Here is a 23889-nt window from a genome sequence, read left to right as displayed (position 1 = left end):
AGCCACCGCGCCCGGCCCAAAATTTCTTTATAAAAATAGCCAAATATTCTACAACAGTATACATTCATTTTTTTTTTTTTTTTGAGACGGACTTTCGCTCTTGTCACCCAGGCTGGAGTGCAATGGTGTGATCTCAGCTCACTACAACTTCTGCCACTTGGGTTCAAGCAATTGTCCTGCCTCAGTCTCCTGAGTAGCTAGGACTACAGGTGCCTGCCACTACATCCAGCTGATTTTCGTATTTTTAGTAGAGACCAGATTTCACCATGTTGGCCAAGCTGGTCTCAAACTCCTGACCTCAGGTGATCTGCCTGTCTCAGCCTCCCAAACTGCTGGGATTACAGGTGTGAGCCAACACGCCTGGCTAGACTCATTTTTTAAGATACGGCTTCTACAGTAGTGAGTAGTCATGTCATTATGTCAGTGGAAAAACACCGTTTGAGTTACAGACCTAAGACTCTGCTGGCGGCTACAGGCCTTGTCCCTGGAAAAATGCTCATCTGCTCTTTCACACATCGACACCCCATTTTGCACTCCCCTGGGTGCCCCAATGTCACAGGAACAAGCATGCCTGCCTGTAAGAGGCAGAATGTTTCTGGGCCAGCCACACTGATTATAAGCTGACCAACAATGTTGGAACTTCAAAAGAAATGTGTAAATCCAAATAGAAGCACCACAAAAAAGTCCAGAGGCTAGTAATGGCTCTGACACCCAGCCTGTACAGGGAAGGGGGTTAGTTACCCTGGCCTGAACCCAAGATGACTGCGGCAGGTCTACCATGCTTAGGGATAGGGTCATACTAGGTATCCAAATATTCAGTTCATCCAGCTGACTCCTTTGTTCACATCCCAGGCTCAAAAGTGCCTTTAAGAAAAATGTGGCTTCTTTTAAGGCAGAGGTTTATAACCTTGAATAAAGGCCAGAAAGGTGAGGTGTGAAAAACCACCAAAAGTATAATCCAACTTTATTTTATATGGTATAAGATTTAACAAACATATATAATGCCATAGATTGTACTCTAAATTTCATATTGAAAAAATATAATTTGAAAATAGAAATAATCTCAAGTTTCATAATTTATTACTTCTCAGATTTGAAATCCAAAATCTAACATTCCTTTCTTATGGCCCAAGGTGTCAATCAACGTCAGGTTGTGAATCTTGTATAGCAACGTGCAGCAGAGAATTCATCTTTCCTTTAACTGGGAGCAATATTTAGTTTTACTTAGTTTCATAAGAAAAAATAGCTGCTCATAAACATAGGTACTTCCAAACATGCACAGAATCTCTGCACAATGTTTTTTATATTTAGGGTAACCATTACCTAGGTATCTGTAGCATTCTGGGATTCCCACATCATCATATTTAGTTTTCAGTATAGTGTGGCACTGCAATTCAATAATTTCCATTTGCAGCTCTTCATTCACATGATTAATACTCATCGAGAAAGGTGAACTGAACAATATCAGTTCATTTTCATAAAGTTTGAAATCAGAGAATCTTTTTTGGAATTCAGTCTTCAATTCTTTAATTTTTGGAATATAGTTCAAGCCATCGCTTTCTTTTTCAGAAACTAATTTCAGTGTAGGGAAGTGGGCCAGATTGTTCCTTGTCAAATGAGTTTCCCAAAGACATAATTTTGCTAGGAATTAGTAAATTGAATCATGCATTTGTGTAACCACTTGTGAACGCCTTTGCAGAGAAATATCCAATGTATTTAGATGTGTTGTCATGTCAATCAAAAAGGCTAAGTCTTTGACCCAATTTTTGCTAGTGAGCTGAGGCACAGATTTTCCTTTAGAAGACATGAAAAAGTCAATTTCTTCCAACAGTTCAAAAAACTGCTTTAGCACCATACCACGACTCAGCCACTTCACTTCCATGTCACAGAACAGGCTTCCATATTGTGCATCTAACTCACTGAACAAAGTGTTGAACTTTCTATGGTTTGAGCCATGGGAATGTATCCAGGTTATGCTGTAAATTACTGTGTCCATGACGGGATCCATTTTTAACTTTTTAGCACAAAGTGACTCCTGGAGAATGAGGCCATGCACACACTTAAGTTCTGTGTTTTTTGCAAAGCCCTGCCACCTTAGATTTCAGTTTTGTACCAAGTTGTTTAACACCAACCATTGCAGAATTACCATCTGTGCTAACACTTACTAATTTTGACCAGTCTACATTAAATTTTTAAAGACTTTTCTCAACACATAAAAATATGTCATTTCCTGATGCTGTGCCCGTTATGAGTACCATATCTAAAAGTTCTTTGGTCACATCAAAAGTTTCATCAAGGCCGGGCACGGTGGCTCATGCCTGTAATCCCAGCACTGGGGGAGGCTGAGGCGGGTGGATCACGAGGTCAGGAGATCGAGACCATCCTCGCTAACACGGCGAAACCCCGTCTCTACTAAAAAATACAAAAAACTAGCCGGGTGTGGTGGGGGGCGCCTATAGTCCCAGCTGCTCGGGAGGCTGAGGCAGGAGAATGGCGTGAACCCGGGAGACGGAGCTTGCAGTAAGCCAAGATCATGCCACTGCACTCCAACCTGGGCGAGAGAGTGAGACTCTGTCTCATAAAAAAAAAAAAAAGTTTCATCAACACCACGAATGAACACAGACAACCAGGGAGCATTATTTATATCAGTGTTCTCATGAGCTGCGATAGAGAAAGCCACAAATGATTTCACTTTTTCTTGAAACCTGTAAGTTTTCAGCCATATCATCAACAGGCTGAGCAACAATATTACCAGTCAGTCTTATATTTGCAAACGCTTGTCTCTGTCAAGGGCACATAATTTCTGCTGCACTCAACAAGCATTCTTTTATCAACTCCCCATCTGTAAAAGGTTTTGATGCCCGGGCAATTTCCTCACTTAATATACAGCTACACTTCATAGCAGCATCACCTATTTTATTCACATTCAAAAGCAAATCATGTTGAAATCTCAGTCCTTTTCTCAGTTGGTTAAGTTTTTTTGTCACACATCTTTTCTATATATCTATCGTGGTTCTTGCTATGGTTTGTTTCACAATGGTGTCTTAGGGTATGCTCTTTCAACACAGACTTTGTTTGCATATTAAACATGTAGGAACATTCTTTACCTCCACAAAAAAATAGTCTCTCTCCCATTTTTCTTGAAAAGTGTGGTTGTCTTGTTCTATACTTTGTCTTTCCACTTGTGAAAGAGACAAATGCATAAGAAATATCAAAATGTCATCTTTTTCTCTTTTTCCCCGAGGCAGAGTCTCGCTCTGTCACCTAGGATGGAGTGCAGTGGTGCAATCTTGGCTCACTGCAACCTCTACTTCCCGGGTTCAAGGAATTCTCCTGCCTCAGCCTCCCGAGTAGCTGGGATTACAGGTATGCGCCATCATGCCCAGCTAATTTTTGTATTTTTAATAGAGACGGGGTTTCACCATGTTGGCCAGGCTGGTTTCGAACTCCTGACCTCATGATCTGCCCTCCTAAGCCTCCCACAGTGCTGGGATTACAGGCATGAGCCACCATGCCCAGCCATGTCATCTTTACAATGTATTTTAAAAAGGGCCATTTTGTAAGAAAAAACTATTAACTCTATGTTTAAAAGTGTAAGTGTTGTGCTGTTCCCACCGCTGTTGGTGTGGTGACCCTCAGGAACTGTGGGGTTTACCAGCAAACAAGAGCAAAGGCCACACCTAAAAGGAAGCAGCTACTTCTCATCGCCAGCCAACTGCTGCCATGGGAATGCAGCCACGGTGCCACCAGATTTTCTTTCCTTTTTCTTTGAGACAGATAGGGTCTCACTCTGTCGCCTTGGCTGGAGTGCAGTGGCACCATCATGGCTCACTGTAGCCTCGATCTCCCAGGCTCAGGCAATCCTCACATCTCAGCCTCCTGAGTTAGCTGGGACTACAGGTATGCATGCAACACCACGCCCAGCTAATTTTTTTTTTTTTTTTTTTTGTACAGACGGGGTCTCGCCATGTTGCCCAGGCTCGTCTTGAACTCCTGGGCTCAAGTGACCCACCCACCTCAGCCTCCTAAAGTGCTGGGATTACAAGTGTGAACCATTGCACCTGTGCAGATTTTCTGTTGTATCAAAAGAAGCTGGAAATCCAGTGTTTTATGTGAAATTTTTTGATTTTTTGAAATACTCATAACAAATCCAATGGTCTCTTACTGTATAAGCCAACATGTTTGCCGATTAGATAAGGCAAATTAGGGACACTGGTTTGGGGTCACTGGTTTAAACCTGCAAAAACACTACTTGAAGAAAATTAATATCTGAAGAGAATTAAATAACTAATTCTGAAACCACAGGTATAAGAGCTTGTTCAAACAAAATCCTAGAGGGTGACCAAAAAAGAAAAAATAAACTGATGAGTTTCCTTTTTTTTGTTTTGAGACAAGAGGTCTGGCTCTGTCACCCAGGCTGGAGTACAGTGGTGTGATCTCGGCCAGGCGTGGTGGTGGGCGCCTGTAATCCCAGCTACTCGGGAGGCTGAGGCAGGAGAATCGCTTGAACCCAGGAGGCAGAGGTTTCAGTGAGCCAAGATTGTGCCACTGCACTCCAGCCTGGGTGACAGAGCAAGACTCCGTCTAAAATAATAATCATAATAATTAATAAAATAAAAAATAAAGTGTTGTGTGGCCTTCCCATCTGTAGTTCAGCTACTTGGGAGGCTGAGGTGGGAGGATCATCTGAGCCCAGGAAATCGAGACTGCTGGAAGCCATGATTGTGCCACTGCACTCCTGCCTGGGCGAAGGGAGTGAGACCCTGTCTCAAAATAATAATAAAAGAATAAAGTGCCGAGTGCCCCTAACCTCATACCAGCCCCTTCCTTGGGATCCCCCTGTGGCAATCCTGGTAAATCTCAATCCACAGAGCTCTGGGACCCCTCACCTCTCCAGGTACTGTTTTTTCTATCTCGATTTTCTTGCCCCTGGCTTTTCTCTCCAATATGGTCCAGAACTATGGCAAGCCCATCAATCTCTGTTCCCTGCTTTTCTTCCAAGGCTCTCTCTGCCTCAGCTTGTAACTTGAATTCAATATATGCGATTCTGCAATTGTGGCGATGAGGTGAGGGAGAGAAGAACAGTTAGCATTTAGGGCCACAGACTGTTATTTGTCTTCTGAATCAGTAATATACGAGATTCAAAATCCAAAAAGTAGAAAAGGATATGGTTTAGAACACGTAGAAAAAGGAAAAAAAAAAAAAAAGGATATGGTGCAGTCTTCCTTATATTCCTATTCCAGGCCACCCAATTTCTAACCATAGAGGCAACATTCTGTGTATATAAAAACAAATGTATATACACATACAACTTTTCTTAAAAAGCTTGAGATATAATTTACATATCATAAAATTCACCCATTTAAACTTCACAATGGTTTCTAATATGTTTACGCAGCTGTATGATCATCATTGTAAACTAACTTTGGAACATTTTTTTTTTTTTTTTTTTGAGACGGAGTCTCGCTCTGTCCCCCAAGCTGGAGTGCACTGGCCAGATCTCAGCTCACTGCAAGCTCTGCCTCCCGGGTTCACGCCATTCTCCTGCCTCAGCCTCCCGAGTAGCTGGGACTACAGCGCCCGCCACCTTGCCCGGCTAGTTTTTTTGTATTTTTTAGTAGAGACGGGGTTTCACCGTGTTAGCCAGGATAGTCTCGATCTCCTGACCTTGTGATCCGTCCGCCTCGGCCTCCCAAAGTGCTGGGATTACAGGCTTGAGCCACCGCGCCCGGCCGGAACATTTTTATTGTCCCCAAAAGTACCCATCGGCAGTCACTCCTCATTCCTCCCAACCCATTCTCACTCCCAGCCACAAGCAAGTACTGCTCTGGTTTCTGTCTGTATAGATTTGGCTATACTGGACATGTCATATATGGAATGACATACCACACTTTATCAATCCATCAACTGATAGACATTTTGGGTCATTTCTACTTTTTGACTATTAAATAATGCTGACATGAACATTTGTAGGAAAGTATGAACATATGTTTTCATTTCTTTGAGGTAGATACTTAAAACAATTGCTGGACCATATGGCAATTCTATGTTTAACATTTTGAGAAACTGTCAAACTTTTCCAAAGCAACTGAACTATTTTACATTCCCACCACCAACATATGAGGGCTCTACCTTTTCCACATCCTTGTCAACATTTACTACTGTTTGCCTTTTTTATTATAGCCATTCTAATGAATGTGAAGTGTATCACATCATGGTTTTGATCTGCATTTCCCTAACGACTAATGTTGAAGCATCTTTTTGCGTGCTTATTGGCCATTCATATGCCTTGTTTGGAGAAACGTCCATTTGAATCCTTTGCCCATTTTTTAATTGGATTGCCTTTTTATTGTTGAATTGTACTATGAGTTATTTATATATTTGGACACAAGTCCCTTATAGAATATATGATTTGCAAATATTTTCTTCCAGTCTATAGATTTTTTCTTTTTTTTTTTTTTTTGAGACAAAGTTTCACTCTCATTGCCCAGGCTGGAGTGCAATGGCGCAAACTCAGCTCACTGCAATCTCTACCTCCCAGGTTCAAGTGATTCTCCTGCCTCAGTCTCCCAAGTAGCTAGGATTACAGGTGCTCACCACCACGTCTGGCTAATTATGTATTTTTAGTAGAGACAGTGTTTTGCCATGTTGGCCAAGGTGGTCTCTAACTCCTGACCTCAGGTGATCCACCCACTTCGGCCTCCCAAAGTGCTGGGATTACAGGCATGAGCCACTGTGCCCAGACAGTCTATAGATTTTCTTTTGACTTTTTAAATATGGCCTTTGAAACACAAACATTTTTTATTTTGATTAAGCCCAACTTCTCAATTTTCTTTAATCACTTGTGCACAAAGTATGTTTTCTTCTAAGGATTTTATGTTTTAGCTCTTACATTTAGGTCTTTGATCCATGTTGAGTTATTTTTTGTGTACAGTGTGTTCTCCATTATGTTTTTACATAAAAAGCAGAATACTGTACACACTGTTTGTCTTTTTTCATTTAATATACACTTTGTCTTTTTTCTCTTAATGATGTATACTGGAGATTATTTCCCATCAGTACACAAAATGTGATTTCATTCCTTTTTACAGCTATATAGAAAAATATCTTATGGATCTGCCAGACAATTTTAGCCACCTGTTGCTTGATATTCAGGTTAATTCTAATTTTGCATCAAACAACTTTGCAATACATTATTTCACACTTGTCTGAGACTATCTGTAGGATAAATTCTTAGGAGTGGAACTGTAAGACAAAATGATAATTGCAACTGTAACTTTGATAGATACAGCTAAGTACCTAATCTCCATAGAGATTTCTCCAATTTCACTTCCAATAACAAAGTATGAGCATGCCAGTTTCTTTACCCTCTTCTCCACTGTGCTAACAAACCTTTTGATCTGTGACTACTTGATAGGTAAAAAGTTGTATCTCAGCGTAGATTTCATTTACAATTCTTTTACTACGAGTGAGGATGAGTACCTTTTCCTATGCTTAAAACTCTTTTTCTGTCTGTCTATAACCTGCCTACATTTCTCCTAAGTTGTTGGTATTTTTCTTACTCATTTGTTAGGTGCACTTTTATTTTATTTTATTTTATTTATTTATTTTTCTGAGACAGAATCTTGCTCTATTGCCCAGGCTGGAGTTCAATGGCGTGATCTCGGCTCACTGCAATCTCTGTCTCCCAGGTTCAAGTGATTCTCCTGCCTCAGTTTCCCGAGTAGCTGGGATTACAGGTGCCTGCCACCACACCTGGCTAATTTTTTCTATTTTTAGTAGAGACAGAGTTTCACCATGCTGGCCAGGCTGGTCTGGAACTCCTGACCTCAGGTGATCTACTCGTCTCTGCCTCCCAAAGTGCTGGGATTACAGGCGTGAGCCACCACGCCTGTCCTTCAGAAGGTTTCACCACGGGGACACACTTTATTTTTATTTATTTATTATTTATTATTTGAGATGGAGTCTCGCTCTGTCACCCAGGCTGGAGTGCAGTGGCGCAATCTCAGCTTACTGCAAACTCCGCCTCCCGGGTTCACGCCATTCTCCTGCCTCAGCCTCCCTAATAGCTAGGACTACAGGCGCCCACCACCACGCCCAGCTAATTTTTTATATTTTTAGTACAGACGAGGTTTCACTGTGGTCTCAATCTCCTGACCTGCAGCCTCCCAAAGTGCTGGGATTACAGGCGTGAGCCACCGCGCCCGGCCTATTATTATTTTTTAAGACGGAGTTTCACTCTTGTTGCCCAGGCTGGAGTGCAATGGTGCAATCTCGGCTCACTGCAACCTCCGCCTCCCAGGTTCAAGTGATTCTCATGCCTCAGACTCCCGAGTAGCTGGGACTACAGGTGCCTGCCACCACACCCAGCTAATTTTTTGTATTTTTAGTAGAACCAGGGTTTTACCATGTTGGCCAGACTGCTCTCGAACTCCTGACTTCAGGTGATCCACCTGCCTCAGCCTTCCAAAGTGCTGGGATTACAGGTGTGAGCTACCATACCTGGTCTAGCGTACTGTTGTCCACGCTGGAGTGCAATGGTGAGGTCTCGGCTCACTGCAACCTCCACCTCCCCAGTTCAAGTGATTCTCATGCCTTTGCCTCCCAAATAGCTATGATTACAGGTGCCTGACACCATGCCTGGCTAATTTTTTGTATTTTTAGTAGAGACAGAGTTTTACCATGTTGGCCAGGCTTGTCTCGAACTCCTGATCTCAGGTGATCCACCAGCCTCAGCCTCCCAAAATGCTGGGATTACAAGCATAAGCCACCACACCCAGCCTCTGGTGCACTTTTATATCAGCAAAACCAGTCTTCAGTTTTGATGAATTACCAATATTTTTTCCTGGTTTGTCACTTGTCTTTTGACTTTGCTTATGGGGATTTTATTTCCCCCATGTAAAACTATATTTCTGCAGTCAAATTTATATATATATATATATATATATATTTTTTTTTTTTTTTAGACAGAGTTTCCCTCGCTCTTGTCACCCAGGCTGGAGTGCAGTGGCATGATCTCGGTTCACTGCAACCTCTGCCTCCCGAGTTCAAGTGATTCTCCTGTCTCAGCCTCCTGAGTAGCTGGGATTATAGGCGTGCACCACAGCATGTGGCTAATTTTCTGTATTTTTAGTAGAGACGAGGTTTTACCATGTGGGCCAGGCTGGTCTCGAACTTCTGACGACAGGTTTTCCCCCTGCCTCGGCCTGCCAAAGTGCTGGGATTATAGGCATGAGCCACTGTGCCCGGTCTGAGTCACATTTTTAAACATAATGCACCACATTCTTTTTTTTTTTTCTGAGACGAGGTCTCGCTCTGTCACCAGACTGGAGTGCAGTGGCCCAGTCTCGGCTCACTGCAACCTCTGCCTCCCGGGTTCAAGCAATTCCTCTGCCTCAGCCTCCTGAGTAGCTGGGACTACAGGAGCACGCCACCACACCTGGCTAATTTTTTGTATTTTAGTAGAGATGGGGTTTCACCACGTTGGCCAGGATGGTCTCAGTCTCTTGACCTCATGATACACCAGCCTCGGCCTCCCAAAGTGCTGGGATTACAGGGATGAGCCCAGCCTGCACCACACTCTTTTCTGGCATAGGTACTATGCTTTATTTCACATGGGCGTGGATTCTCTGGTTTCTCGTCTCTCCCCTTTACAATCATTCTTTTTTATTATTTTTAATTTAGGACATATCAGATATTAAACTAAAAAAACAGATACTACACTTGATCTTAGCCAAAAGGCTGAGAAGTGATATGATAATTCTTCAGGTAGAGAAATGATTATAAAGATTTAAGTATATTTAATTAAAACCTAATTAAACTTCGAGAAATTATATAACTTTTGGCAGGAATTTGTTTGCTTGTTTTCTGGAGACTAAAGCAGAGTGCTCCCAAATTTCCTCCTGGTAAACACTGCTAACAATGGAATTTATTCTTTCAGATTTGTTTTCCTATATTTATCATGGCTTTCCAGGTCAATACATACAGTTCTATCTTATGCTTGTTAGACCTGTAGTATTCTTTCTAGAGATTACATTCATCAGAACATACTGCTACAGATTATTTTAGAGTTCACCTACACCAACACATTTAGCTCAAAGTATCTATAAAGCCAATATTCAATTTTCACCTCAATGACAATCCCTTCAAAATACATTATACTCCACCCTCTCTAATTTTACCACATTCACTCTTTTACTCTACCAAAGCCTAGATACCTAAGGACAGTGTTTCATTAATTGGTTACAACATAAAGTTTTTTTTTTTTTTTTTTTTTTTTTTTTTGAGACAGAGTCTCGCTCTGCTGCCCAGGCTGGAGTGCTGTGGCCGGATCTCAGCTCACTGCAAGCTCCGCCTCCCGGGTTCACGCCATTCTCCTGCCTCAGCCTCCCGAGTAGCTGGGACTACAGGCGCCCGCCACCTCGCCCGGCTAATTTTTTTGTATTTTTTTTTTTAGTAGAGACGGGGTTTCACCGTATTAGCCAGGATGGGTCTCGATCTCCTGACCTCGTGATCCGCCCGTCTCGGCCTCCCAAAGTGCTGGGATTACAGGCTTGAGCCACCGCGCCCGGCCTACAACATAAAGTTAACAATTCAATTCTACCTTCTATTTTGGTACCTGTCCAACCAAGTTACCAAGTACATTATTCTAGCGGAGTCAGCCCTGGAGAGAGAAGAATGAATGTACACAATCTATGAATAAATTCCAATCTTCAATCTTGTACTTGGTAGCAGATTAAGTCTCTATTCCTCTATAGCACCACTACAGTTTTCTAGGAGTTTTGGCTGTCCCTTTATGATAACTCCTTTGGCTTTGTATGCCTACTGACAGAAATCTGGATAACTACTCTTTCCTTCTCTACAATCAGGCATAAGAGATTTGAGAGAATGTAAAGAAATTCCATTATTTTGTACCCAGCAGACATACATTCTTATTCAGTACAAGGGGTAAAACATACCTTTTACTCATCCCATCTTTGCTCACTAATCTGATTTGAAAAGCATCCTCAAACACAAGAAGTGTTTCATGTGGAATGACTTTGTCAGGCAGGTTCTTGAGCAAAAGTGTTTTGGCATTTTGATCTACATAAAAACAAAAGAATATTTTTGGTGAGTTTAGATTTAGTAAGCATCTAAAGTCCCCTAAGATAGAAAAAATACCCCTCAGGCCAGGCGCAGTGGCTCAGGCCGGGCGCAGTGGCTCACGCCTATAATCCCAGCTTTGGGAGGCCGAGGCGGGCAGATCACAAGGTCAGGAGATGGAGACCATCCTGGCTAACACAGTAAAACCCTGTCTCTACTAAAAACACAAAAAATTAGCCGGGCATGCTGGCGGGTGCCTGTGGTACCAGCTACTGGGGAGGCTGAGGCAGGAGAATCGCTTGGACATGGGAGGTGGAGGTTGCAGTGAGCCAAGATCGCACCACTGCACTCCAGTCTGGGCGACAGAGCAAGACTCTGTCTCAAAAAAAAAAAAAAAAGAAAAAAGAAAAAACACCCCCCAAAGAGTTGTAAAGTGGAAACAACCACACATCTTCGTTCGTTTAACAAATATTTGAATACATACTCTGGGCTAGGGCCTGTGCTACATGCTCGCTGTGAAAACACAAACTTGGCCTCTGCTCTCAGGAATGCGTTCTTGTTAGAGAGGACTGGTAAATGAAGAGTCATGTAATTATATAAACTTTGGTAAGTGCCAGGATGGACAAGTAAAAGGGGCAATGAGGAAGTTCAGTAGAGAAGACTTACCCTACTGTGGGTGTAAGGAAAGAGTTTTCTGATCTGAGGAAGTTATGTTTAAGCTGAAACTGGATGGATGGGTTTCAAGTAGCCAGGGACTGAGTCCTGGAAAGAACGTTATGACAGAGAAGGGTGAGCCATGTAGCTCGAGCACAGGAGAGAGGGCAAAGTGCCACAGAAGCAGGTGGCCTGTCAGAAACTGAGGACTACTTGCATCAAATTAGAAAGAATGTGATATTCCTGCCTGACCCAGAATCTTCTAGATACATCGATATCTTTGAACAAATTACCTTGTTTGCATACCTTTGTTTCCTTTCTCTTTGGTTTCTTAAATTTAATTTCAAACCCAAGGACTTTTGTATCACTTAGTTCCAGGGCCTTTTCTTGATCATCAGCAGACTTAAAATTCACATAACCAAATCTCCTACAGAGATGTAGAAGAAAAGGAAAAAAGCACACCCAGGTAAGATGAAGCGCCTATGCCTCTGGTTAACTAATCACACTAGCTGTTGGAATAGAAATTAGCACTAAGTCACAAGCAGCTGCCTAATTTAAAATTTAAAACCAAGGCTCCACAAACTGGCAGTCAGTACTGTGAAGTAACTATGGAGAAGTAGTTCTCACCCAAGGAGCAAGTTTGACAATGTCTAGAGACATTTTTGGCTGTTACAAATAGGGAAGCATCTAGTATCTAAAGGGTAGAATCCAGGGAGGTTGCTAAACATCCCACAATGAACTGGACAGCCACCACAACATAGATTGCCCAGCCCAGACCCGGCACGGTGGTTCATGCCTGCAATCCCAGCACTTTGTGAGGCCAAGGTGGGCAGACTGCTTGAGCTCAGGAGTTTGAGACCAGCCGGGTCAACACATATTTCCTGTCTCTACAGAAAACACACACACACACACAACACACACACACACACACACACACAAAATTAGCCAGGCATAGTGGTGCACGCCTGTGATCCCAGCTACTCAGGAGGCTGATGTGGGAAGATAGCTTGAGCTGGAGGGCAGGGGTTGCGGTAAGCCGAGATCGCACCATTGCACCCCAGCCTGGGTGATAGAGCCAGACCCTGTCTCCAAAAAAAGAAGAATTGTCCAGTCCAGAATGTCAGTAGTGCTGAAATCAAGAAACCATGTTCTAGAGCAAGGATTGAGAATCAGTGCAGAGTTTGCCTATTGACATCTCTGTTAGTTTTCTGCTTAACTGACAAAATTTAACCAAAAGCTATAGCAAGTGTGGCTTGAAATTACCAATTTTGGCTGGGCGCAGTGGTTCACACCTGTAATCCCGGCACTTTGGGAGGCTGAGGTGGGAGGATCGCTTGAGCTCAGGAGTTCAAGATCCACCTGGGCAACATGGTGAAACCCCATGTGTACAAAAAAGGCATGGTGATGTGTGCCTGCAGTCCTAGCTATTCAGGAGGCTGAGGTGGGAGGACTGTGTGAGCCCAGGTAGCAGAGGTCGCAGTGAGCCATGATCACACCACTGCACTCCAGCCTGGGCAATGGAGTGAGACCTTGTTTCCAAAAAAGTTATTTATTTATTTATGTATTTATTTTTGGCTGGGTGCAGTGGCTCACACTTGTAATCCCAGCACTCTGGGAGGCTGAGGCAGGCAGATCACTTGAGACCAGGAGTTCAGGACCAGTCTGCCCAACATGGCAAAACCCCGTCTCTACTAAAAATACAAAAATTAGTTGGGTGTGGTGGCAGGCGCCTGTAATCCTAGCTACTCGGGAGGCTGAGGCAGGAGAACTGCTTGAACCTGGGAGGCAGAGACTGCAGTAAGCTGAGATCGTATCACTGCACTCTAGCCTGAGCGACAGAGGGAGACTGTCTCAAAAAAAAATTTTTTTTTTTGAATTTTTAAGAAACAGGCAGGGCACAGTGGCTCACACCTGTAAGCCCAGGACTTTGGGAAGCTGAGGTGGAAGGATCACTTGAGCCCAGGAGTTTGAGACCAGCCTGGGTAAAATAGCGAGACCCTGTCTCTAAGACTTGGAAGATCTTGGGATTATTTTAATATTTTGGTTGGGAAAATGGGGTAGCAAAGTTTAATATAACAGATTTACTAAACATGAGCCACTGAAGGATTTTACATATTCACTTTGAACTGCAAGTGACTGAGGTAAAATCCCACCAAAAGGTGAAGAGCAGTAACAAAAGGACCTGAGAAGACAGCAGCCTATGAACCATCATGAAGTAGCATAAAGCTACTGGAACTCCTAAATTCTCCAGGAATAGTAAGTGCTGGCTGATAAGCTCTTAAAAACCTTCTTAGTTTATTGGTACTTACCTGGACAAGCCAACTCTGACACCAACAACTTTGAGATCATTGTTAGCAAAAAATTAACTGAGACCAGCTTTTGGTTCAGCAGCAGTTTTGTTGAAATTCAGGTTTCCAACAAACAGCTGGAATGCTACACATGGTTCAGTTGCTACTCAAAAAGGTTAAAAAAAACAAACAAAAACACTCAGTTCAGATAAAGTAGCACTGAAAGAAAACCCACTGAAGATTGTAACACCAAGCTTCTGTAGCAAATCCCATTGTTGCTCGTTTGGGCTAATGGAGACTAAGTTTTTGCCAACGTGACATTCTCCATGCATCTCCTGCGCTTTAAACCACGGCCAATAAGTTACCTTCTAATTTTTGCTTTTTGGCTCCAGGGGAATCTTTCTGATTGGCCATTTCCTTCTTTTGTTTATCAGGTGTTTCTTTGATAGGTTCTGTGAGTGAAAGCCAGAATATTGCATTTGTAATCATCTGCTTGGGCCACTAATGAGTAAACTGGAAACTTTTATATTCGTAAGCTACACTTAATTGTCACAAGACTCATGAGTTGAGTCTGGTCAAGGTACTTTTAAAAGCATTTCTAAATTAGTAAGAAAGTTATTTAAATTAATCAAAGAAACACAACAGCCCCTTCTGATGGGCTTCACTTACAACCAGCATTCCATGATGTCAGTCACACTGCTTCACAGGGCTGATCCACATCATCCGACCTTCCCCATCTCTTCCTCACTGCCTTTGTCACTGCCACTGTCGCCATCCTGTTCATCATCTTCAACCCTCATGGGAAGGTCTTCTCTAACTTTGGTCCCAGCTTTATTTTTCCCCGCACCCCCAGAATCACAAGGGAAGCCACCTAATCAATTACTGTTACACAGACTAGTTAAGAATGACAAATTCTCCTTTCAGAGAACAATTGTTCTTTTATATCCAGCTGTATATAAAAATCTAAGAAAAAATTCACAGCCACTTTAACTTTTTATTTTGAGATAGGGTCTCACTTATGCTGCACAGGCTGGAGTGCAGTGGTGAGATTACGACTCACTGCAGCCTCAATCTCCCTGGCTCAATCCATCCTCTTGCCTCGGCCTACCAAGTAGCTGGGATGACAGGTGTGTGCCACCATACCTGGCTAATTTATTAATTTCTTATAGAGATAGGGTCTTGAACTCCTGGCCTCAAGCAATTCTCCTGCTTCAGCCTCCCAAAGTGCTGGGATTACAGGGTATGAGCCACGATGCCCAGCCTCATTTTAACTTTATTATGAAATAATTTTAAATGTATGGTTCTTGCACTTTAATAACTATAGTAAGAATTACTGCTTTGGTAGCAATACTTTAAATGTTACACAGACTCCATCAAGACAAAAACAAACCACCGAAAGATAAATCTGAGATGACCTACCTGCGTGGATCATAAGCACAAAGACAGAACTCACCAATGTATAGTATTTAAAGAGAAAATTTCTGGGCTACGCATGGTAGCTCATGCCTGTAATCCCAGCACTTTGGAGGCCAAGGCGGGCGGGTCACTTCAGGTCAGGAGTTCAAGACAGCCTGACCAACATGGCCAAACCCCATCTCTATTAAAAATTTAAAAATTAGCCAGTGTGGTGGCGCGTGCCTGTAATCCCAGCTACTCAGGAGGCAGAGGTTGCAGTGAGCCAAGACCACACCAGTGCACTCCAGCCTGGGTGACAGAGCAAGATTCTGTCTCAAAAAAAAGAAAAAGAGGCCAGGCGCGGTGGCTCAAGCCTGTAATCCCAGCACTTCGGGAGGCCGAGACGGGCGGATCACGAGGTCAGGAGATCGAGACCACCCTGGCTAATACGGTGAAACCCCGTCTCTACTAAAAAATACAAAAAACTAGCCGGGCGACGAGGCGGGCGCCTGTAGTCCCAGCTACTCGGGAGGCTGAGACAGGAGAATGGCGTGAACCCGGGAGGCGGAGCTTGCAGTGAGCTGAGAGCCGGCCACTGCACTCCAGCCTGGGCGCAGAGCAAGACTCCGTCTCAAAAAAAAAAAAAAAAAAAGAAAAAGAAAAAGAAAAAGAAGAAAGAAAAAGAAAATCTCTGACTAGGGTCAGGCAGACAGCAAAGGTCAAACAAACATCCACTGAAACTCCTCATCAATGAGGCCAATCCTGAAGAATCAGCCAGGGATTGATTGCCAAGGCGTTTTTCAGAGGGATGGATTTTTAACAGAATCTCTCCCCGAGTGCTAGAATGGCACACACAGCAGCTTGTCTCTAACTCACAGCCACTCACCAGGAATCCCCTGCAGAAGGGTTCTTTACTTTCCTCATCCTGGTCCAATTCACTGTTCCGGTCGTCATTCTCCTGGTGGCTCTCATGGTCCTTGAGCTTGGCTCCCCTTCTGCTTGGTGATATTAACTTCTCAGCAAACACAGGAGCCAGAGACTTCCTCCCCTACTTTCTTTCCTGGGGCAGTAGTATTCTTCCCACAATTCTTATGAGGGACAAGAACCTGGAGGAGAAACAGCAACAATGAAGATGCCTCTTCATGAAGCTACAGTCACAGTGTACAGTCGCTAAGTGCAAGATTCGGGTCAGGCATGTAAATCAACAACTATTTCAACTCTCTAAGATGGATATCTCCTACAGAAATGTAGTAAAAAGTCTACCAGCACCAGAATGACCTGGCATGCTTGTCTAAAGAAAAAAAAGAAGGCCAGGCCCAGTGGCTCACGCCTGTAATCCCAACACTTTGGGAGGTGGAGGCGGGCAGATCACCTGAGGTCGGGAGATCGAGACCAGCCTGACCAACATGGAGAAACCCCGTCTCTACTGTAAATACAAAATTAGCTGGGCGTAGTGGTGCGTGCCTGTAATCCTATCTACTTAGGAGGCTGAGGCAGGGAAATTGCTTGAACCCAGGAGGCGGAGGTTGCCGTGAGCCGAGATCATGCCATTGCACTCCAGCCTGGACAACAAGAGTGAAACTCTGTCTCAAGAAAGAAAATTAAAAAAACAGAATGCTGGGCATGGTGGCTCATGTCTGTAATTCCAACACTTGGGAGGCCAAGGTGGGCAGATCACCTGAGACCGGGAGTTCAAGACCAGCCTGGCCAACATGGTGAAACCCTGTCTCTACTAAAAAAAATAAAATAAAAAATTGGCCGGATATGGTGGTGCACACCTGTAGTCCCAGCTACCCGGGCAGGTGAGGCATGAGAACTGCTTGAACCCAGGAGGTGGAGTCGCAGTGAGCTGAGATCACACCACTGCACTCCAGCCTGGGCAACAGAGTGAGACTCTTATCTCAAAAAAAAAAAAAAGAAAAAGAAAAAGAAAGAAAGAAAAAGAAAAATTCTCGGACTTCACTTAGCACTAACAAACCAGAATCTCCACAGGGAAGCATCTAGATTTCTACAAGTACGGACGCTACTGCCCCAAGAGAATATACATCAATTATTCACGTCATTAGAGCCCCAATTCTGACTTTGTATGATAGGTCAGTGTCAAAATGCAGGTGCAAAACACGGTTTATTCAGTGTGCCGGAGGGAAAACTAAAACTACCTTTAGGCTATGTATATAAGGTATATATGAAACATAAATGAATTTTGTGTTTAGACTTGGGTGCCATCCCCAAGATATCTCATTACGTATCTGCAAGTATGCCAAAATCCACAAAATCTGAAGTCTAAAACATTTCTGGTCCCAAGCATTTTGGAAGGAATATTCAACCGATAACAGTAAATGCTATCTTATGTTTCTCAACTTAACCAACTGGCTGGATTAAATGACTGTCTCAATTCCAAATAGGTCTTACTATAATAACTTAATGCTTACGAAATGCCAAGCATGAGTGGGCCACTCTGTGGTACCCCTACTAATGTGAGTGTCTCTATTCCTGTGAGCTGAACTGTATCTTTAATAAGAACCTGCTGTGTTGTTTGCTAACCTGTATATGACCATAGTATTTGCAGTTTCAACTGCAGAATTAACTAAACATCATATAGACCAATACAATCAACGCAAAAAGGGCCGGGCGCAGTGGCTCACACCTGTAATCCCAACACTTTGGGAGGCCAAGGCGGGCAGATCACATGAGGTCACGAGTTCGAGACCAGCCTGACCAACATGATGAAACCCCATCTCTACTAAAAATAAAAAATTAGCCGGGTGTGGTGGCGCATGCCTGTAATCCCAGCTACTTGAGAGGGTGAGGCAAAAGAATTACTTGAACTCAGGAGCTGGAGGTTGCAGTGAGCCAAGACTGTGCCATTGCACTCAAGCCTGGGCAACAAGAGTGAGACTCCATCTCAAAAAATAAAAGAAAATAAATGCAAAAAGTTACTGAGTCAATGAAAACAAACTTCAATGCTCTGGAAGTACTTGATAAAGTTTAAAAAACTGTAATCAAATTAAGTGTGCATGAGCAACCATAAAAGAATGGGAAAAGCCATAAAACTGTGGGAATCTGTATTCAAACTGCTTTACTTCCTAGGGTGTTAGAATTGTCCTTTTCTTTAAAGAAACAAACTTTAAATTGCAGAAAATGCATTATGTGTGTACTTTATGCAGGGAAGATAAGCTACTCCAGCAGCGAACTCGAAGATAAGGCCTTGGTTCCATATCAAAATATTGCCAAAGGAATACATAATTTGTCTTAAATTAAAATCAAAAGGTATGGATGGATAATTTTCATGATTTCCCTACCTTTACTTTTTAAAAAATTGTGTATTTTTACAGTATACAACATGTTTTAATATACTTATGGCAAAATGGTTACTACAGTCAAGTAAATTAACAAATCCATCATCCCTAATAAGTGTGTGTGACAAGGACACCCAAAATCCACTTTTACTTTTGATTAATTAAAACAACTAGACTGAAGAGGGTTGAAGAAAGTGTCTATCACACAACCAGGTGCTCAAAGTGGACAACAAATAAATGCCATCTGCCTCTCAGATCAAGCTGCTTAGGAGAAGACTGAAAAATGAATGGGAAAGGTATAGGACGTTTGGATTCAGCAGACCTATGTATAACCCTGGCTGTCACTTATTAGTTCTGGAAACATGAGCAAGCTGGTTCATGGCTAAATCTGCTTTCTTGTCTAATTTTAGTATATGTGCTGCCAAAGCGAGCACGCTTTCTTGTCTAAAAAATAGAGCTAATGATGCCTACCTAACCTGGTCACTGTGAGGATGAAATGAAACAATGTATAAAGCAGTGGTCCCCAACCTTTTTGGCACCAGGGACTGGTTTTGTGGATGACAATTTTTCATGCATCCAGTGGGAGGGAAGAGGTATGATTCAAGTACATTACATTGATTGTGCACTTTATTTCTGTTATTACATTGTAATATATAATGAAATAGTTATACAACTCACCATAGATGTAAAATCAGTGGGGGCCTTGAGCTTGTTTTCCTGCAACTAGACAGTCCCATCTGGGGGTGATGGGAGACAGTGACAAATCATCAGGCATTAGATTCTCATAAGGAGTGTAAAACCTAGATTCCTCACAGGCACAGTTCCCAATAGGGTCTGTGCTCCTATCAGACAGTATTGCTGCAGCTGATCTGACAGGAGGCGGAGCTCAGGCAGTAATACCAGCAATGGGGAGGCAGCTGTAAATACAGATGAAGCTTCTCTCACTTGCCCACCGCTCACCTCCTGCCGTACGGCCTGGTTCATAACAGGCCATAGACCAGTACCAGTCTGTGGCCCAGGGCTTGGGGACCCCTGGCATAAAGCCCTTGTACAATGGCTGCACATATGAAGTATTCCGTATTCATTAGCTGTGTACCCACTAACCTACCTTAATTCTTTCAGGACTCAACTTAAACCTATTTTCAAATTTCAAAGGAGAGGCTCTCAGAAGAACATAGTAAAGACTTCAATATTTGTCAAAAGAAGAAATACGAAAACATGTTTGGCAGGTACACAAAGTAATAGACTTCTTTTCTTTTCTTTTTAATTTAAAACAGCCAGGCAGGGCTGAGGGAAAGCACCGCCCTCCTGGGCCACAAATGAATGGATTTTAATGAATCAATTTAAAGAATGAAGAGATTTTCTTTTAAACCAGTATTTCCAGACAACCAATATGACTTTACAAAGAACACCTTGGCATTCCCAAAATAGCCCACACTTGGTCACGAGGCATTATGATGTATTACTCTTTACATAACATTGATATTCAATTTGCTAACATTTCTGGAATTTTTTAATCTATGCTCATTAAAGAGAGAGTGGTCTGTGATTTCTCAAAATGACCTGGTCAGGTTTTGGTATCAAGTTTAGTGTGGACTTGTAATACTAGTTGAAAAGTGTTTGCAATATCACTTTTGAGGTTTGTGTTGTTGTTTTTTTTCTTTGAGACAGACTCTGTCTCCCAGGCTGGAGTGCAGTGGCGCCCTCACTACAACCTCCGCCTCCCAGGTTCAAGCGGTTCTGCTGCCTCAGCCTCCCGAGTGGCTGGGACTACAGGTGGAAGACACCACGTCCAGCTAATTTCTGTATTTTTAGTAGAGATGGGTTTCACCATATTGCCCAGGCTGGTCTCAAACTCCTGGGCTTAAATGACCCACCCTCCTCTGCCTCCCAGAGTGCTGGGATTACACGCAACAGCCATCCAGTCCAGCCAACTTTTGAGATTAAACAATGCAGTTTAACTGCTTTACTATGGATTTTAATTGACATTAATAATAAATGCTACTCTGCTCAACTCTGTACATATAATTACCTCATCTCTACTGCTCAATAGCTTCTGACATGTCATCTTCCCCATCTTCTGCCTGCTTTGGGGACTTATTTTCTTCAGTTCACCTTGATTTTTTTCCTGCTCAAAATGGACAAGATTATTATTAGGCACATCACCGGGCCTTCACACATTCCAAGCCATGCACGTTTTGCCTCTAGTATTTCCAACAGTAAACTGGCATTTGGAATAAACTTATGTTAGGCCTCACCTTAACTTTTTATTTTCATTTGGTATTTTACTCACACCAGCGAACAGAAAAACAAATAGAAAAGGTGATTTTTGATGTTGTAGGTGAGATCTCCCATACCTCTTCTTTTGCCGCCATCGACAAGAGGAAACTCCTTCAGGTTAAGAAAGGGGGGAGGGGGAAGGCAAATTCCCAGGAATTCCTCCCTACTACTCTCATTCTGCTCCATCACGTGTTTTCAAACAACTGTTTTTTGAAAAAAGAAACATAGTTCCACTATAGACTACTCAAAAGGAAGCACACAGGGCCAAAAACAGTACCTGCAATTCAAGTACCTTTACCTCCCCAGTCAGATAATTCTGTGAACTGGGGCAGCAGCCATCACTATCCCCACGAGAATTCAGAACACAAATGAGTCTACAACCCTCGCTGCCCACGGCAGCCCTTGTCCCTAACACGTTTTCCTTTAAGGCTGTCGCTGGTGTACGGCCCCGCCCTCCCAGCGCCCGGCAAGGGCCTGGGCGGTGCGCCCCTGAGAGCCACCACGCGTGACGGACGCGGGCACGACGCCTGCGGAGAGCCCGGAGAAAGCCGCCGGCGCGGACACGCTGGGGACGCCCTTTCAGCTGTTGCCCAACATCCAAGACCCGCGGGGAAGACGGCCACGTAGAGCGACTGCGCCCTGGCGACTCCGCCTCGCCCAATCAGAGCCCGCACCACCCCTGAACCAATCCTGAGCCGCGACCCTGGGAGGGGCGGGCGGTACGGGAGCCTGGGGGCGGAGTCTCGAGGCGGGGTGGAAGGGGATGCACGTGCTGCGCCTGCGCATGGGGCGGACCTTTTGCTGCGGTCTAGCGCAGGAGGTACTGGTTTGGGTTCGCTGGTCCGGGTGCGCGCGGTGTCCATGGTCTTCGCGCCAGGTTGGCGCGGGAGAAGGCCGAGGCGCCCCAGAGCTCGAGGAGTTGGTGATGGTCACGCGGTCCGACGCTCCTCTGGCGGTGGGGCAGTCGGAAAGTGAATAGCAGTCTTTCAAGCGACCGGTCCGTGAGGGCGTCTGTGCCGGGATGGGTTCCCATCGCTCGGGGCCGTTAAGCAGTTCATGCTGCGTCCCGCCCAGTGAGGGCTGTGTTAGCGACCTCGTCGGTTCCAGCCGGGAAGAAGGCACTGAGACGACAGCTGAGGGTCACTCCGTTAAGGCTGTCGCTGCTGTAGGGGCCCTCGCCCCGCTGCGTGTTCGTGCCACCCAGCGTACTGGGTGCTTTTTCAAAATTTTATCATGGACGTCTCAAAACACATGTGACTTAGATGGTAGTGAGTTTCATTTTTCATTTAAAGAAGTTAAGGCCCGGTAGTTAAGGTGTAATTCTCAATCACTTAATACTCTCCTAGTTTCTTTGAGTTGGACTGTCATGAACATGTGCGCTCACAAGGCCGCATGGCCGTTAACACCAGTAGCCCCAGTAGGAGGATCAAGCTCCTAGGAGTTAGCCCCACGTTGGAACTTGAACAGTGACACTTTGGGGATATTGTGTGTGTTTGGGGGATAGGGAAGGGTGATCTTGAGTAAGGGGCCCCTGGCCTTATCCTAGCTTCAGAAAGACCCAAATAGGGAAAGAATGAGAATAGAAAGAACAATCTGCCTACCTGTTTTAGATTTGGTACCTCACTAAACTCTTGTTACCTAGCTTACTTGATGAGATTAGCCCAAATACTTTAAGAAAATATATATATCTGATCAAGAACAACTGAAGAAAAGGCAAAAGCCCATTTCATTTATGAGCAGATGCAAGGTTCAAATAAAGTATTAGCAAATTGAATCGCCGCACCCTGCCAGGAAGTATTATTAAAATCAGTAACAAGGACAGGGTAAGACACAAGCAAAATCCATAAATGTGCCAAAATATGGCACCTTGGCAGTTGAGAAAACCACAGAAGAAAAGTCTCTGTGATCTGCTCCCGCCTTTCTCCCATAAAGCAGGGTCATAAAAGAATTCACTGGCCTACCTCATGTGAAGTAGGTCGTAAGACCCTCATTCCAGAGGAGTCTTGCTGCCTACCTGGGGCGGAGAAGTGTCATGCAGAGACGCAAGAAAGGATCTGAACAAATGGGCCATGCCAAAGTCTCCTCCCACCCCTATGTATGACCATTAAATGATGCTCCTTTTGTCCAGTCATGTTTCTGCACAACTATCTACTTCTTTCATGAGACTTAGCATAAAAATACAGTTTTCTTTAGGTCATCGGGTCTTCGTTTCTGAAGGTTCCTATGTCACATAAGACTTTAAATTTGTTATGCCTTTCTCTCAATAATCTTGTTATAGGGGTGTCAGCCATAACCCTTAAGATGGGTGAGGAAAATATTTTTTCCCCTGCCAATGAAATGGTGACAGATTTGACCACGTTACAATTTACAACTTGCAGGAGTTTTCTATAAACCAATTTAAAACACAACAAATTAGAAATATTGGTAACGTATACAACACAAATTTAATATTGTAATATGAATGAAATACGAATCAAGAAAAAACCAAAATGACTGAAGGATATGAAAAGCCATTTTCAGGAGAAATTTCAGTGGCAAAGATATGAAGACATGCTCAACTATACAACCATTAGGGAAATGCAACTTAATAAGATACTATATTTTATCTGTCAGAGTGACAGAAATTACGAGTGTTTTGCGATTGTGGAGAAACTGGTGAAACGGCAAATTGTTACAAACACTTGGAGAGAAGTTTGGCAGTTTTAGTAAAAGTAAAAATTCTCATTCCTTCCTTTAGCAAATCCACTTGCATGTATCTAACCTAGAGAGCATTCAGACTGCTGGAGAGACATATACATGAATCTTCATTGCAAACTTTGGGGGTTTTTGTTGTTGTTTGAGACAAGATCTTGCTCTCACCCAGGGTGGAGTGCAGTAGTGCCATCATGGCT

General features: G+C 43.5%; 1 protein-coding gene and 1 pseudogene across 5 annotated transcripts in view; both read right to left on the bottom strand.

The window, feature by feature from the left end:
• The window catches only part of LOC117094388 (nucleolin-like), a 48413-nt gene extending 26790 nt beyond the window's left edge, over window positions 1-21623 (bottom strand). The window contains exons 1-7 of one of the 5 annotated variants that reach the window (XR_004441531.1): window positions 20751-21623; window positions 19397-19455; window positions 16306-16525; window positions 14390-14476; window positions 12043-12163; window positions 10959-11082; window positions 280-2035 (exon numbers count right to left, since the gene is read on the bottom strand). Coding sequence is in view for 3 of the 5 variants with exons in the window: in XM_033229871.1 (XP_033085762.1) it covers window positions 10822-10858; window positions 10959-11082; window positions 12030-12163; window positions 16306-16391 (381 nt within the window). In the remaining 2 variants the exon portion in view is untranslated. Of the gene's footprint in view, window positions 1-279; window positions 2036-10587; window positions 11083-12029; window positions 12164-14389; window positions 14477-16305; window positions 16526-19396; window positions 19456-20750 lie in introns of those variants that run through there. The other 4 variants (XR_004441530.1, XM_033229871.1, XM_033229869.1 and 1 more) reach the window with 4 other exon arrangements.
• LOC117095556 lies at window positions 9621-9753 on the bottom strand (annotated as a pseudogene).
• Window positions 21624-23889: the final 2266 nt, after the last annotated feature.

Source organism: Trachypithecus francoisi, unplaced genomic scaffold (genome assembly GCF_009764315.1).
Source record: "Trachypithecus francoisi isolate TF-2019V2 unplaced genomic scaffold, Tfra_2.0 Lachesis_group13, whole genome shotgun sequence".
NCBI classification, from domain to species: domain Eukaryota; kingdom Metazoa; phylum Chordata; class Mammalia; order Primates; family Cercopithecidae; genus Trachypithecus; species Trachypithecus francoisi.
Note: the sequence above shows the minus strand (reverse complement) of the source record. Positions and strands in the feature narration are given on the sequence as shown.